The sequence below is a fragment of the Melanotaenia boesemani genome, chromosome 11, assembly GCF_017639745.1.
Source record: "Melanotaenia boesemani isolate fMelBoe1 chromosome 11, fMelBoe1.pri, whole genome shotgun sequence".
Taxonomy (NCBI): domain Eukaryota; kingdom Metazoa; phylum Chordata; class Actinopteri; order Atheriniformes; family Melanotaeniidae; genus Melanotaenia; species Melanotaenia boesemani.
The window spans coordinates 23,425,810-23,439,468 of NC_055692.1; the positions used below are offsets into that span (position 1 = coordinate 23,425,810).

Below are 13,659 nucleotides of genomic sequence, written 5' to 3' on the forward strand. Positions count from 1 at the left end.
TGTTTTTTTTAACCTTATCCTGTCCAGCATCGTATAAGGGTCCTCTTAATAATTTAAATATTATTCTTTATTATTAGATTTGTCTATTGCTAAATTTACACATTAATGCTAGACCTGACGCGGGGGGTGGGGGAAAAAGAAAGGGGAGAGTAAACAGAAGAGAAAAAGAGAGTGAAAAAAGAGACACCAGATAGAAAGTTTAGATTGAACAGCATCAGATGTTCAATCAAAACAGGAACAACCAGACAACCAGCTGCTACATCTGTAAAGAAACAGAAAACCACCTGCAACATCTGCCAGAAAACAAAGCTGACAATCATCGCTAGCACCTATAAAAAGACAAACAGGCTGAAAAAAAATCATGAATCACAACAACAAAAACAGCAACACAAAGAAAAAAATGACTGTAGTTGTTGGTGATTAAACTCATAAGACAACACAGTGACTGTCAGCAAGCAGGTTAATAAATGTGGGGGCAAAATAGCAGCCATGATTAGGGATCAGTGATCATGCAAATGCAACCAGGCCACTGCGAAGATCATAGGCAAACCAGGGGAACCCCAGGACCCCAGCCGCCACCCCAGAGCACGAATCCCAGCCAGCCCGCTACAGAGTCAAACATGCATTCGCCCAGAGGGCAGCAGAGGAAGGCCCCAGCCAGAGTGCCCCACGAACATGAAGCACAGGTCCCAAGAGGCCAGGGATGGCAGCTGCCACCCCTGCTAGGCGCTGGCCACCCAGAGGCGGGCTAAGTGCAGGGCCCAGGGCCCCAGAAGCTCTAAAGCAACCCCCTCCAAGGCAGAGCCCACCCATGAGTTAAGGTCCCAGCATCCGCCATGCAGCAGTTTTCTGTGCTGGCTGAGTTGCAAATCAAGTTCTCTTAAAATCGAATGCATTTTGATTGCACTCAGTCAGTACACTCTAGAAAAATAGTTTCACAACAATGGTACTGAAGACATGTGCAGGTCTGAATTAGTCCTGTGAATAAAAGTCAGACATCAAACCAGTGTCCGACTGAAAGTTTACACAACACTGTGTCAAATAATAAATAAATAAATGGAGAAAAAGAGTGAGTGAGCAACAAAGTATATTCAACATAGACCAGTGGCTACACATTAGAAGGCAATTAGAGGGCTAATTTCAACAGTACCTTTCCACCTTTACATTATACTGTATATGTAATCACTAGAACAATAAATACCCAGGCTCATTTAGTTCTTGAGAAATACTTCATTGTACCAAGAAATGGTATTTTTTCTGGAGAGAAAATACTGAACATCAGAGCTGTAAATCAACACTGAAACATAAGTCATATCTTTATTTTACCCCATGTTAAAGGGTGCACACAATGTTCAAGTATGCCTGAGGAACTATATGGATTAATTAAAAAAAGAGATAAAATGCATTTAAAAATAAGTGAACTGACATTGCATTTCACAAAATTTCATAAGCTCATGATTTTGGAACAATTCACTGTAAAGTGCTAACTGGTTCGAGCTGAGAAAAGCACATGTTCCCTTTGAAAGATCAAACACATTACTTTATACATGGAGGTACAGTAACAGCCAGTCATCAGGTGAGCAATTACAACCAGAAGACATGGACCACATTTCATTTATTAGTCCTTTAATAAGATAACTGCTTCCTTAATTTTCTTGTTATTGGTAACAACGGGAATCTTGCCATTGGTTGCCAGGACAATGCCAATTACAAATGCTGCTGTTGTCACTGTACAGTTTTCCTTCTTTCCTTGTAATTACATGCAATTGACTGACATACAGTATCAAAATCTCAAGTCGAGTCCTTTTAATCCGCTTACGGACAGGAATCCTTTACCGAAGGGATGCGAGTATGAGAAGAGGAGAGCAATTATTGAGGAGTGCAGGACTCCTCCTCCTCTTCCTCTCCTCCCCCTAGATGTGGTGGGCCGGCCCGACAAAAGCAGGGATCTGTCCAGCTGATGCCTGCCTTCCTACAGGTCCTGAGAATCCACTGTTTTCCTTTGTACCTCTTATTAAGAGGTATGTTTATAAAAAAAAATAAAATAAAATAAAAAAAGGAAAAAAAAATCTGGAGGGGACTGGGTCAATAAATTTTCCCCTACAGTCTGCCTAAAGCTGACGTTCACCCTCCCACCCCTAACCATAAAAAGGTAAAAACAAGGTGTACTGCAGAATGGCTTTACTCCTCACAGTCTGTGGGGGGAGCTAGAGCCCCTAGGAGCTGAGGTGCGGTTGGTGGTCTTGCGGCTGTTCTGTCGAGTCTGATTCATCTTGGTGGCCGAAGGTTTCCGAGCGTCAGGCTGGCGCCTTCCCTGGGGACCCCTCCGCTTGTCCCTTTGCCCTGCACGGCTCCTTCCGGCCCCCGCTGGTCACTTGCGTGAGTGCAGTGTGTCCTGGAACTTGGTGCTGGTGTAGCGGACATGAAAACCTTTTTTGTTGATTGTGTCATCAGAGCGAAACTTGATCACAATGGAGTCACCAGCTGAGTAGATCTCCTCTGGTGGCTATGGGGAGGGACAAAAAAAGAATAGTCAGGGGTGGTTGTGGCTTTCTGCTTCTTAGACATCCCTTCAATTAAAACTCAAGTCTCCTTACATGCCGAAACTGAGGTCAAACTGGTGACTGTGACAGCGTGTTCTGTCACCAGAGCCATGCAGAGGTCAGCATTTAGACTGGCATCTTTACAGCTTTACTCTGAGTCAGGATTTGGCAAATACTCAAGTGAGGATTAAAAAAATACCATAATGATTAGGGCCAGGTGTATTACTGCAGAGAGTTCTGAGCAGAGCCCAATGACACACAGCATCTCATATATTCAACACTATCTCCAGAATGTCAGCCAAATTGTTTCCAGTAAAGCAAAAGGGGAGTTAACTGCTTCATGTGTACATGAAAAATATCCAACTTGAACTTACTCTGTCAGAATAACACATGAATATTAATTGAAAACATCACTTTGAAAAATAATTAGTTGGTTAAGGTGCTCAGAAACTGCATTGTGGCTATGAGAAAGACGAGCACTGTAAAGTCTGAGCAGGCAAAAGCTGCTGATAATTAAAGATGCCATTCAACATGAATAATACACTGTATCTGCAACAGCCCATAACTCTTGGCAAAGAGATTTAAAAGACAAAGAGAGAGCAGCCAAGTGTTATTGTAGACTCAGAAATGGTCTCCTGTCTTACGGAGAAAAGCCCTCAGGCCAAAGCCTTCTCACCACCATAATGAGTTTCACCCCACTTTGGACTGAACAGTGACAGTTTATTTCAACCTGTTTTATAAAAGGAAACTTGATTGAGGAGCTGATCTCCGGGGCATTGAGGGTGCTATATCTCCTCTAGTGGATGATTCAACAGGCTTGAATGAGAGGCCAGATCGTGTTATTAAAGTCTGAAAATGAAATCAAGCTGTTCTTTGACCTGATGATACTTGTGTTTCTAATCCCTGTCGGCATTATTGTTCTAGACTCCAGCTGCTGTAACAGCACTGGCTAACTGTTTTGCTGTTATAATCCAGTGCCAGAGACTGATGGTCTTTCCACAACAAGGAAGTTACTGCTTGTGTTGACCTACAGCCATTTCCAACCCAACATTTTCAAACTCAGAGGAACTTTAAGTGATTAAACTCCAGATGAACTGGAATCAAAAGCTCTAGGGTGGTTCATAAAGTCACTCAATTACAATCTGACTCCAAAACAATCATCTGAACACTCCTGTAACACTGTAAAAGCAAATAAAAGGCTGAGATTAGTTGGCTGTATTGTCACAACAACTTAGAACAGTGACTAAAAGAAAATTATTTTTACCCCGGAGCCACAGTAACGTCCCAGCCGTGGAGACTTTGTGTCAGCTCCATCAAAAAGCTCCATGTAGTCATAGCCGCAGTCTGCCTCCTCCTCAATCTCAAACGTCTGAAAGATGAGCTCCACGCCATAGCCTTTCTCTGCTGAAATCACCCACTGGCAGTCGGAGGCTCCAGGATAGTTATTGTCCCCAAACTGGGCATGTGAGAACAGGTCCTTTGTTTTGACCTCAGCCTTTAGACGACCTCCACACTCTGGACAGCAAAATAGTGTCCAAATAGAGATAAAAAAAAAAAATAAAATATGTGTTAATTGGCAGTCTAAGAGATATAAAGAATTTTTAACATACATTGACTTTAAATAAGGCTCACTCAAGACCTTTAAATGTGTGTGTTCAATATTTTTACCTGCAGAGTGAGAAGCCTCAAAGCCTTTTTTCTGCACAGAGCTATCAGAAAAAAAACGGATAAACAACTTGTTGCTGTTCGATATGATGGGAGGGGGTTTCTTGGTGCCACAGAAGCGGCCGAGGGAGGTTGCTTTTGCATCTCGCCCGTCATAAATCTCTATGTGGTCATAGGCACATTCCAGGTGGGCCTCCATGTCGATCTCATTGAAGGCCTGTCACAAAACAAAATGACTGAGATTAAATTAAATGGGTGGATAATAAAACATTATTTTTTTAGATCAGATTACTTTGGTTGCAATGTTGTAATAGTTGGTTGTAATTTCATGAAGTCCTTAAGATTTTGAATTCTGTTAGAAACAGATATTTGCATTACTTGTATGTTAATAAGATTTCTAATCTATATCTGCAGTAGAGAGAACAAAAATGCAAATGAGAACAGAAAGGGGAACCACATATCATCAACAGGATTATTATAACAGTTTCTGACATGAGTGCAGTAAAACACAGATGCCCCCAGTAAATTTACCACTTCAAATACACTGAAGAGCCACACATAAAGGTGAGTGGTGAGTAAAAATTAAGTATTGGAGTAGGAGGAAATGGCACATACGATTTTGATACGATGACCTGGAGTGGTGGTGAGAGCCCAGGTGCAGGTTTTCTTGCTGGGATATTTATCCGGCCAATTTGGACTGGTAATAATACCACTCACACTATTCACAGTATGATCACAGCCAGCTATTAAAAAAAAAAAAAAAGTTAGTCATGGAGTCAGCGCAGCGCTGCATCAGACTAATACCAAACAGCCCAACAGTCACACCGAGCTCAAATTTCATCATATCAAAGAAATAAAGATCTGTTGTGGAATACCTTCTTTACAGTCGTGTTTGTTCTCATGAAGCACAAATCCACTCCTACACTGGCAGCTGTAGCTCCCGAAGGTGTTGACACACTCATGCTGACAGCCGCCGTTCTCCTTAGAGCACTCATCTTTGTCTGAGGAAGAACGGAGGACATGACGCCAGTTTTCAGAGTGAAAACTCACAAACTGCTGCTCAAAGTGACTGAGAGAAAACAGTACTGCCAGGAGGACTCACCTGAGAAGAATTGTGCTTTAAAGCCTTTTTTGGATACTGTATTGTCTGATTTGAACTCAATGCGCATGTTGTTGTACTGAGAAGTAATAGCTTCTGGTTTCTCTGCCCCACAGAACTTCCCGTGCAGCCTCGAGTCCGCTGAAAGTCCACTGCGTACCTCTACATAGTCATACTTGCAAACCTGAGCAGAAAAACAAAACGTGCAGATGCTGCAACTTTTTGTTTGGTTTTAATTATGAAGCACAAAGAGGAGAGGAAAGATATTTGCTATGACAGGGGAGAGATATAGTGGAATGACTGAGAGCACAGAACAAACCCACCCCGTGTCGTCTCATAATAACCCCAATGCTCACGTCATTGCCCTCAGTCTCGAAGACGTCAAAGAGCAGAGTGATGCGGTACTGTGTGGGGGCAACAAGCTGCCAAATGCAGTTTTTATTTGGAGGGTACTCTCTGGGCCACCCTGGACTGGTGATGGAGCCATTCAGCTTGGTAATGAAGCCTCCACAGGCAGCTGGACAGAACACATAAGATGAGTGAAAACAAGGACAAATCGTTAGCCAGACACAGACAAAGATGTGTGCATAAAAAAAAAAAAAAAAAAAAAAGATATCCACATTTGTTTCAACAGGACATTCTAAATGTTATATTGTCCTCTGAAATATATCTGAAATATATTTTCTGTAACCTGAAAAACAACAAACATAACTGATGACTGACTGCCCATCCAGCCGAGGCGAGCTTTTCATCAGTTGCACAATGCACGCTGTGTTTGGTTAGGCTGCGTTAAGTACTGGCACTACAGTCCCTCACCTGACTTATCTTAGTGGAAATAAATGTGCACTGTTGATCCTTGGTGACTACAACAAATGCTGTGTTGATACACAGAATCAGTTATTACATGTATACAGTGGTGAGATACTGGAGCCATAAAAATCACAATATCTGGTAGCTATTTTTAAGATATGTAAGAAACTGCATTTCTACCAATTTTATTTTTAACACATGTAAACAGTTCTAAATAAAAAAAAAACTTTTTTGTTATGTTAATGACAAATATTTTAACTCTACTGATACCATAACCTTTAAGTACTTTAGTGTGTGAGAAAATGAGTTTATATACAGTTTATCTACCGTTTATTTGTATTATTGATAACATGACATCAGTCAAAATTTTAAGCCTTTTTCTGGGACTTTAATTTTTCAAACTTATCTACGATAAAAATATGTGACATCTTCTAGGGGCAGACATGGGATAAGCAGTTATATGACCCATCTTGTAAACTAGCATTTAGGTCTTAAAGGACAACCTATAATTTGAGACAAAAATAAAAGCTAACACAAATCTCTAAAAGACAGTGCCGGGCCAGCACAGCCATCAACGTTGGCATCTTTTCAGGCTTTTATGAATGACTGTACTTATTGTATTTGGGTGGCTAAGTGTATAAAGTGCTTTAGGATGTAAATGACATGGTGAGCAGGGTTGCTGACTGTCCCCCCTGTACTTACCCTCACAGCTGCGCTTGTCAGCAGCCAGCTCATAGCCTGGGTCACAAGCACACTTGTAGCTGCCTAGTGTGTTGACACAGCGTTGCTCACAGCGACCGTTGTCCGGCTTGGAGCACTCATCCATTTCTGAAAACACAAAGATATGTTAGGGCCCTTTTAGTAGGCCCCCTGGCTCAATAGCTTACAAGAGAAACTCTCCAAAGCAACCACAGAGCCAGACAAATCTGGTCACACAGAACGCAAAGGTGCTAGTAAAACAAGTATGTGACAGTTTCATGGAATACGTCAGATATACAGATGTTAACATTTTTCCTAGAGGTTTACAGCCCTTAACCTCTCACCTTTGAAGAAGTTGGCAGCAAAACCGGCTTTGTTGACTGATCCATCTGAAACAAATTTCATCCACAGATGGTTGGAGCTGGTTTTAATGTCATCTGGTTTGTCGTAGCCACAGAAGCGTCCCAGCAGAGGGCTGTTTTCAGAGATCCCATCACGCACCTCTAAGTAGTCATATGCACAACTGTCATGTCTCTCAATCTGAAGGAAGGCACAGGGTTTGGAATTAAAGAAATAAAAAAGCTTAACAAAAAGGAAACCAACATGATTTATGTAAACAAAATATGATGGTGTCATACCTCAAAAGACTGGAAGGTAAGGCCCACATGGTAGCCCTGAGTGACAGAAATCTTCCATATGCATACTTTGTTTGGTCTGTAGTCATCAGGGTAGTTGGGGGATTGAATCTGACCATTGTCCTTCTTCACTTCCCCGCCACAGATGGCTGCACAAGATAGTAAAAACAAAAGAAAAATAACACTGCATTACCTTTGTAGCAATACCATTAGTACACATCTCTGAAAAAAACGTCCTAACAGTTGATTCACTGATTTACTCAAATGGCAGGACACATATATATACACATCATTCTTTGCACGGTCTGGAAAGAATGAAGTTGAATGTGAGGGCCAGCCAACATCTGATTAATGCAGCATAAAGCGCTTGACACATCGACAGTGGGAGAGCCAAAAACTCTGCATATTGCTTCACCGTCTAGGCACATTGTTAGATGTGTGACTGGCTGTGAATTCAGTCAGCCGAGCAACATTCTGGGACAGGGTGCAGCGAGGGCAGGCTGTGGGTGCTTACCCTCATAAACAGCAGAGAAACCCTTTCCCACCCAGTTACTGCTGCTGCGAAACTCAATCCACAGTCGGCTGTCAGTGGAGATGATTGGCTCAGGCAGCTTATCGCCACAGAAACGACCTGAATCACAGGTGAAGACACACAACAAGGATTAGATCATCATGACACCTACAGTAACCCTGAAATTCCTCTACACACTTACAGAAACTACTTATGAGATAATAAAAAAAGAAGCAGTGTCCAATAAGACAAAAAAAATCTACACTTCCAATATTTTAGCATTTAATTTTTTTGTGAAATTTATGTACTGTATGTTTCAGGTTTGAACCTTAAATTGTGCCACTCTTTACCTCTAACACCCACCAAACAAAGTTTGTCTACATCTGTCACTTCTGTAAATCCTTGTATCGGATAAGAAATTAACACGGAATCTGAAAAATGTGCTGGTTATCTAACAATAAACTACAATAATCCTGCAAGTGTGACCCACAAGTTAGACAAAATAATACACTTGAGAGTCATCTTTTAAAGATGAGTTAATCAAGAAAATTCTCATTCAAATCTAATGATCATTATTTGCTTTTCCAGATCAGCCTTCTGTAGTGAAAACTGACCTTTGAGTGGTGCCTTCCTCCAGTATCCATCTCGGATCTCCACATGGTCATACCAACATAAATGACTCCTGTACAAATCCATGGAGGTGAAGTTCAAAATGATCTTCAAAACCAAGAGAGTATGATTATTGACACATCACAGGCCAATGGTCACATTCTAACAATGCTCAGATAACTATAAATACATGACAACTCAGTCAAAACTTAATAAAACATAATAAAAATACTTTTTAAAATTAGTTTACCTTTTCTTGTATCTGTTTGTCAATACAGTATTCTTATAGAGCATTAATATAGAGTAGTATTAATATAGTTAATTTCTGAATGCTTTTCTCTACAATATCCATAAGTCTTGTTAAATCTGGCTCCAAATATTTGGCTGAAAAATGTCGTCTCTGGGGTTCACTAGTATATTTTTACTACAAAGATTATTTTAAAATTCTTAAGTTTTATAAAGCTTTTATATATTAGAAACAAAAAATAAATTCTATAAAAAATATTAACATCTTCTGCAAGAAAGTAAAAATTTGTTCAAATAAACAAATTTTACTCAAATGCTGTAATCATAATTCAGTTTTAAATATATATATATATATATATATATATATATATATGTGTGTGTGTGTGTGTGTGTGTGTGTGTGTGTGTGTGTGTGTGTGTGTGTGTATTGGTGTAGCAGGTGAAGCTGCAGAAATTAAGCCCAGAGGGCCAAACTTCAATATCATAACTATAAAAAAAAGGGTATTTATAAGAGTTTTAGGATTTTTAAATTTTATTCTAATGAAAACGTAGAACATGAACTGTGAGGTCTTGTTGGAAAGTTATGAAAGAACCCATAAAGTAAGAAATACAGCAGAACCACAAAAGCAGTCAGTGATTCTTGCTTTCCATATGATCATACCTTTTCCCCCGGTGTGACTGATATTCTCCAGATGCAGTGCATGTAGGCTGAATATCCATTAGGGAAGCCAGGAGAGGAGAAGTTCCCGCTGCTGTCCTGCAGACTGTCCCCACATCCTGTGCGCAGACACAAACACAAACAGATCTGCATATTAGGCCTGAGCCCTGATGCACTCGCAACTAGTCTCTGCCTGAAGAGACCTTTTCAAGTTCAAACATAAACGTCTTCAAACCTCATTGCAAAGACAGATGCTGAATGCTGGAATTATAACGCTGGGTGTGAAACAAAAGGCAGATCTTTTATGTTCAAATGCACATCTGCTGATAATATTACCCACAACCCTGCATCTCACCCACCCCCTCCCCCACTGACTCCAGATGATGATCACACAAAAGGAGTAGATAGTGTGAGACACTTTCTCTGAGCATCCTCTGAAAATAAACCTGGCCCTCTATAAATAACTCAGCCCAAAGGAGGATGTGATGCATTATGTACGTGTTGCCAGCCCTTAGTTTGTCTGAGAAAACGTAAGTGTTTAAGTGTGCAAGGACTCATTCCAAACTCAATACACCACTTGATGCTGGGACAGAGAGAGGCTCCAGCCAAGTGGGGAAAGATGTGTTTAATAAAGTCACAGAGGAAATATTAGAGAGCACTCTGGTATCTTCAGTTTTTCACCTGAAGAACTGATTATGCACTTGCAATTACCTCTGTTATTTTTACCTCGAGCTGCACTTACCAGAAGTTAAAACAAAATAGCTTCTTTTTAGGATTGTGAGTGAGCAGCAAAGTGATGAGCCCTGAGTTACTAGATGTGTGTGATAGTGCTTGGCAGAAGACTGCCAATAACCAGCACTCAGGCACACACCGGGGATGACAAAAGCTCCCAGGAATGCTGCATGAGTGGGAGATCTGTGGCTCTTTAAGGATTTTTTTTCCCTACAACACGTGGAGAGACTGACTGCCTCATCCCCTACAATGTGCGCCACATCATCCACTCTTCCTCAGGAGGCTAAGTTAGTCACGATTAAAAAGACAGAAGGCTGGCACTGACACACAACAAACCACCTTTTACCTTTAAAACTTCTAGTTTTACTCTAAAACCATGCTGGCTGGTACACCTTTGATAACAAATCACAGTCTATTCATTCAGTTTTAATGTGGGGTTAGCAGCTTTCACGGAATGACTTATACTACTTGAGATCAGATATATTCAGCAGAAGACTATTTTTTAATGTACATCTGTTAATGCTGCTAATTCTGTTTACCTCAACAGTTTTAAATCCCCTCCATCTCCTCTCTGGAAACATAAACTGTATGGTTCAGAAAAGTGCCATGTTTAGAACACAACTACACACTTGTGTAGTTTCCCAAAATTCGCTTTAACCATTGTCTTCGCAAGACAAGCTGTTCTTTTGCATCTATCTGGGAAAGAGTGATGAAAACTTCCTGTCCTTGGGTTGTGTTTACACTCCTCCCTGCTTGGGAAACTCTGACGCTGTAGCCAGGGAACCACACCACATCAATAGTCGATGTAAACAGCGTGAGCTGCATCTGGGGAAGGCAGGAGGAGCTACCGACCTCTCTCTTAGGGTTATGTTGTGCACACATGCAAAAATAGACAGAAAAAACCCATAGCAGACAGGATCTGTTATTTTGGACTTACTGGAGCATTTGTAGAGTTTGCGTGCCTGTGCAATATCCCCTTTGCTAAGTCTGGTTCTCTGGCCAATAGGTGGTCGCACTCCATTCACATCGTAGCGTGGCAGGATGGTGTCTAGGAAGATGCCTCTGTAATTCAGAAAGAAAGACTAGTGTTAATGTTGCATGAACCCACGATTTCACACAATTTTGCAAGCCATTCCAACAAGCACCCACAAATACAAAACACGTGTGCTCAAGCATTAAATGATTTACCATCAGTTCAGTCAGGTCAACCACTGTCATCATGAAAATCAACAATGTCAGTCTCAACAAAGCCAAACTGAATGTGGTTTGTTGAAAAATTCAGTCAATGCAACAACCACACCAAGGGCATGGAGAGCACATTCTCATATTCATTTTGGATTTACATTAAAAAAAAAGCTTCAAAATGCTGATAAACATTTTACTATAGTCTAAATACTCAATGTGTGTTCAGCGAGTACTGAAATTAGATGATACATCTTCCAGTTACAGGATAACACTTGTGATGAGCTTGTGATACCATTTAAACTGGATGTTGGCAGTCAAACCTATCGTTAATGCACGCAAACAGAGACTCTTCCAGTGTACAATTTTCATTTAATCTAATAATCAATCTAGTTAATAACTCTGTGATTCTTTCAGAGCTACACATCTGCTACTGAAATGCAGATGACCAGCTAAAGTCACTAATAACAGTCTTCCTTTGAGGTGTAATGGTGAGTGCCATAGGTTAAGTCAGAGGTTATCTTTCTTCACACACGTCTGCCCTCCACGTTGACCCAAACCTCTCTAGAGTCACTGAACTATCACAATGAGTTGCATCATCTGTGAACACTAGACACACTCTTGTTCAAAATGAAAACTAAAAAAAGTGATCAGATAAGGTGTCTGACAGATTTGAAAATGGCAGAGCATAACAGAAGAAAAAGGCTCTTTCTCCACAGTGCTTCTTCACTTGACACTTTGCTAGTTTATCATGTTCATTTTTCAAAGTATTGGCGAAGAACGGCCTGGCTCCATGGCCGTTCCCATGGTGACATGCCTATCAATGGCAGGCATGTGCAAACAGAGCAGGCTGAGTTAACAGTTTAGACTCTGCCTGCCTGTCTGTCTGTGAGCTTCCAGGAGCCGTATGCTGGCTGCTGGTAGAAAAAAAAAAATGCCACTCAAGTTGGTGTCAGAGCAGACAAAGGGCACACTGGCAGGTCTCTATTTGAGTTGGCACTGTGCCGTGCACCCTTCTTGAAAAATATCTAGAGATAAAAAAATAAAAAAGGGGGTGGGTGGGGGGTTGGACTCAGCCTAGACAAAACGCATTGGATCAATCCTGCTCGTCCCCAGGAGACACAGTAAAACATCAAGACAAGCCATGAAATCTTCCGAGCAACACCCGCAGCAAAGGCCCTGGCTTCCCACGGTGATTTACTGTAACACACAGTGCAAATAGTCTGGCTAACAATGAGGCAGCAAAGAACGACACTGGCACAGGTAAATCAGCCAATCAGCACTAAAGAAAAAGTTCTTGGAATCACTTGTGAAAAGCTAACAGGAGCCTCTCTTCTGCTAATACAGCTGTGTGAAACATTCTCCAACAGTGGCAGCCATTCTCCTCCCTAAGCAGGTTTATTGATCAGCACAGTTCCAAGAATTAGGACAGGAACAGAGTGGGACTGAAAACAGAGCAGGGTGGATTACCCCACAAAAAGGACTGGACTGCGCTATTGTGCAGCGAGCTGTAAAGCATACTGAAGAAACTAAAAGATTAAAAGGTTAAGCCCAGATCTTCAACTATGAGTGACAACAGCTACAAGCATCGAACTGCCTAAAATCCAATATGAGGACAAATCTTTCTCTAAAATACTCCCCTTAAAACAACAGTGGATCAGGTGCAGTGCAGTGTAATGTTTCACAGTCTATCTAAACCAGATGTTACTATATTTCCTTTGTTTCATCCTCCTGTGCAGAAATCAACACTATAATTAGACAAAAATCTGCCTCTACAAAAAAAAAAGAGCTTATTTTAGAACATTTCTATGTGAACTAAATAATATTAACCTGCAGTTTGGATGCATGGGCCCAGACAGGAATTACTGTGTACTGGCCTATATCCAGACTCTTCCTTCATTTACACAAAGATTCCCCCTCTGCTTCCCAGAATCTGTTTGCCACCAGAGCATGCAGTAGATCTGGGAAGAGGCCACTACAGTGAGAGGGTAAACCAGGAGAGCAGTGGTGTGGAATATTTATATATATAAATATATATATACAGCTGACAGAGAGGGCCAAGTAAGAACAGCCAACAGCTGGTTCTTATATCACACTGTGATAGTAATGATCATGTCTGGGCTTACTGGTTTTCTGCTTCGACTTTTGTGTATCCAGAGATCACATTACACCCACTTTCCTGAGTGATGCCACAGCCTTAACTTCCATAGGCAGAACAGTGCAAAGCTGAAGAGACTGCTCCGGCAGCTGCCACTGCTCATTTAGGCAACA

The 13,659-nt window shown here is 41.2% G+C and overlaps 1 protein-coding gene across 1 annotated transcript in view; it reads right to left on the reverse strand.

The window, feature by feature from the left end:
* Nucleotides 1-1,298: 1,298 nt before the first annotated feature.
* Nucleotides 1,299-13,659, reverse strand: part of bmp1a (bone morphogenetic protein 1a) — a 30,034-nt gene continuing 17,673 nt past the window's right edge. The window contains exons 7-20 of the mRNA XM_041999723.1: nt 11,144-11,268; nt 9,478-9,593; nt 8,577-8,679; nt 7,966-8,082; nt 7,455-7,600; nt 7,161-7,356; nt 6,820-6,945; nt 5,664-5,824; nt 5,311-5,491; nt 5,084-5,209; nt 4,824-4,951; nt 4,212-4,425; nt 3,808-4,058; nt 1,299-2,506 (exon numbers count right to left, since the gene is read on the reverse strand). Coding sequence (XP_041855657.1) covers nt 2,372-2,506; nt 3,808-4,058; nt 4,212-4,425; nt 4,824-4,951; nt 5,084-5,209; nt 5,311-5,491; nt 5,664-5,824; nt 6,820-6,945; nt 7,161-7,356; nt 7,455-7,600; nt 7,966-8,082; nt 8,577-8,679; nt 9,478-9,593; nt 11,144-11,268 — 2,125 coding nt within the window. The 3' untranslated portion in view covers nt 1,299-2,371. The remainder of the gene's footprint in view (nt 2,507-3,807; nt 4,059-4,211; nt 4,426-4,823; nt 4,952-5,083; nt 5,210-5,310; nt 5,492-5,663; nt 5,825-6,819; nt 6,946-7,160; nt 7,357-7,454; nt 7,601-7,965; nt 8,083-8,576; nt 8,680-9,477; nt 9,594-11,143; nt 11,269-13,659) is intronic.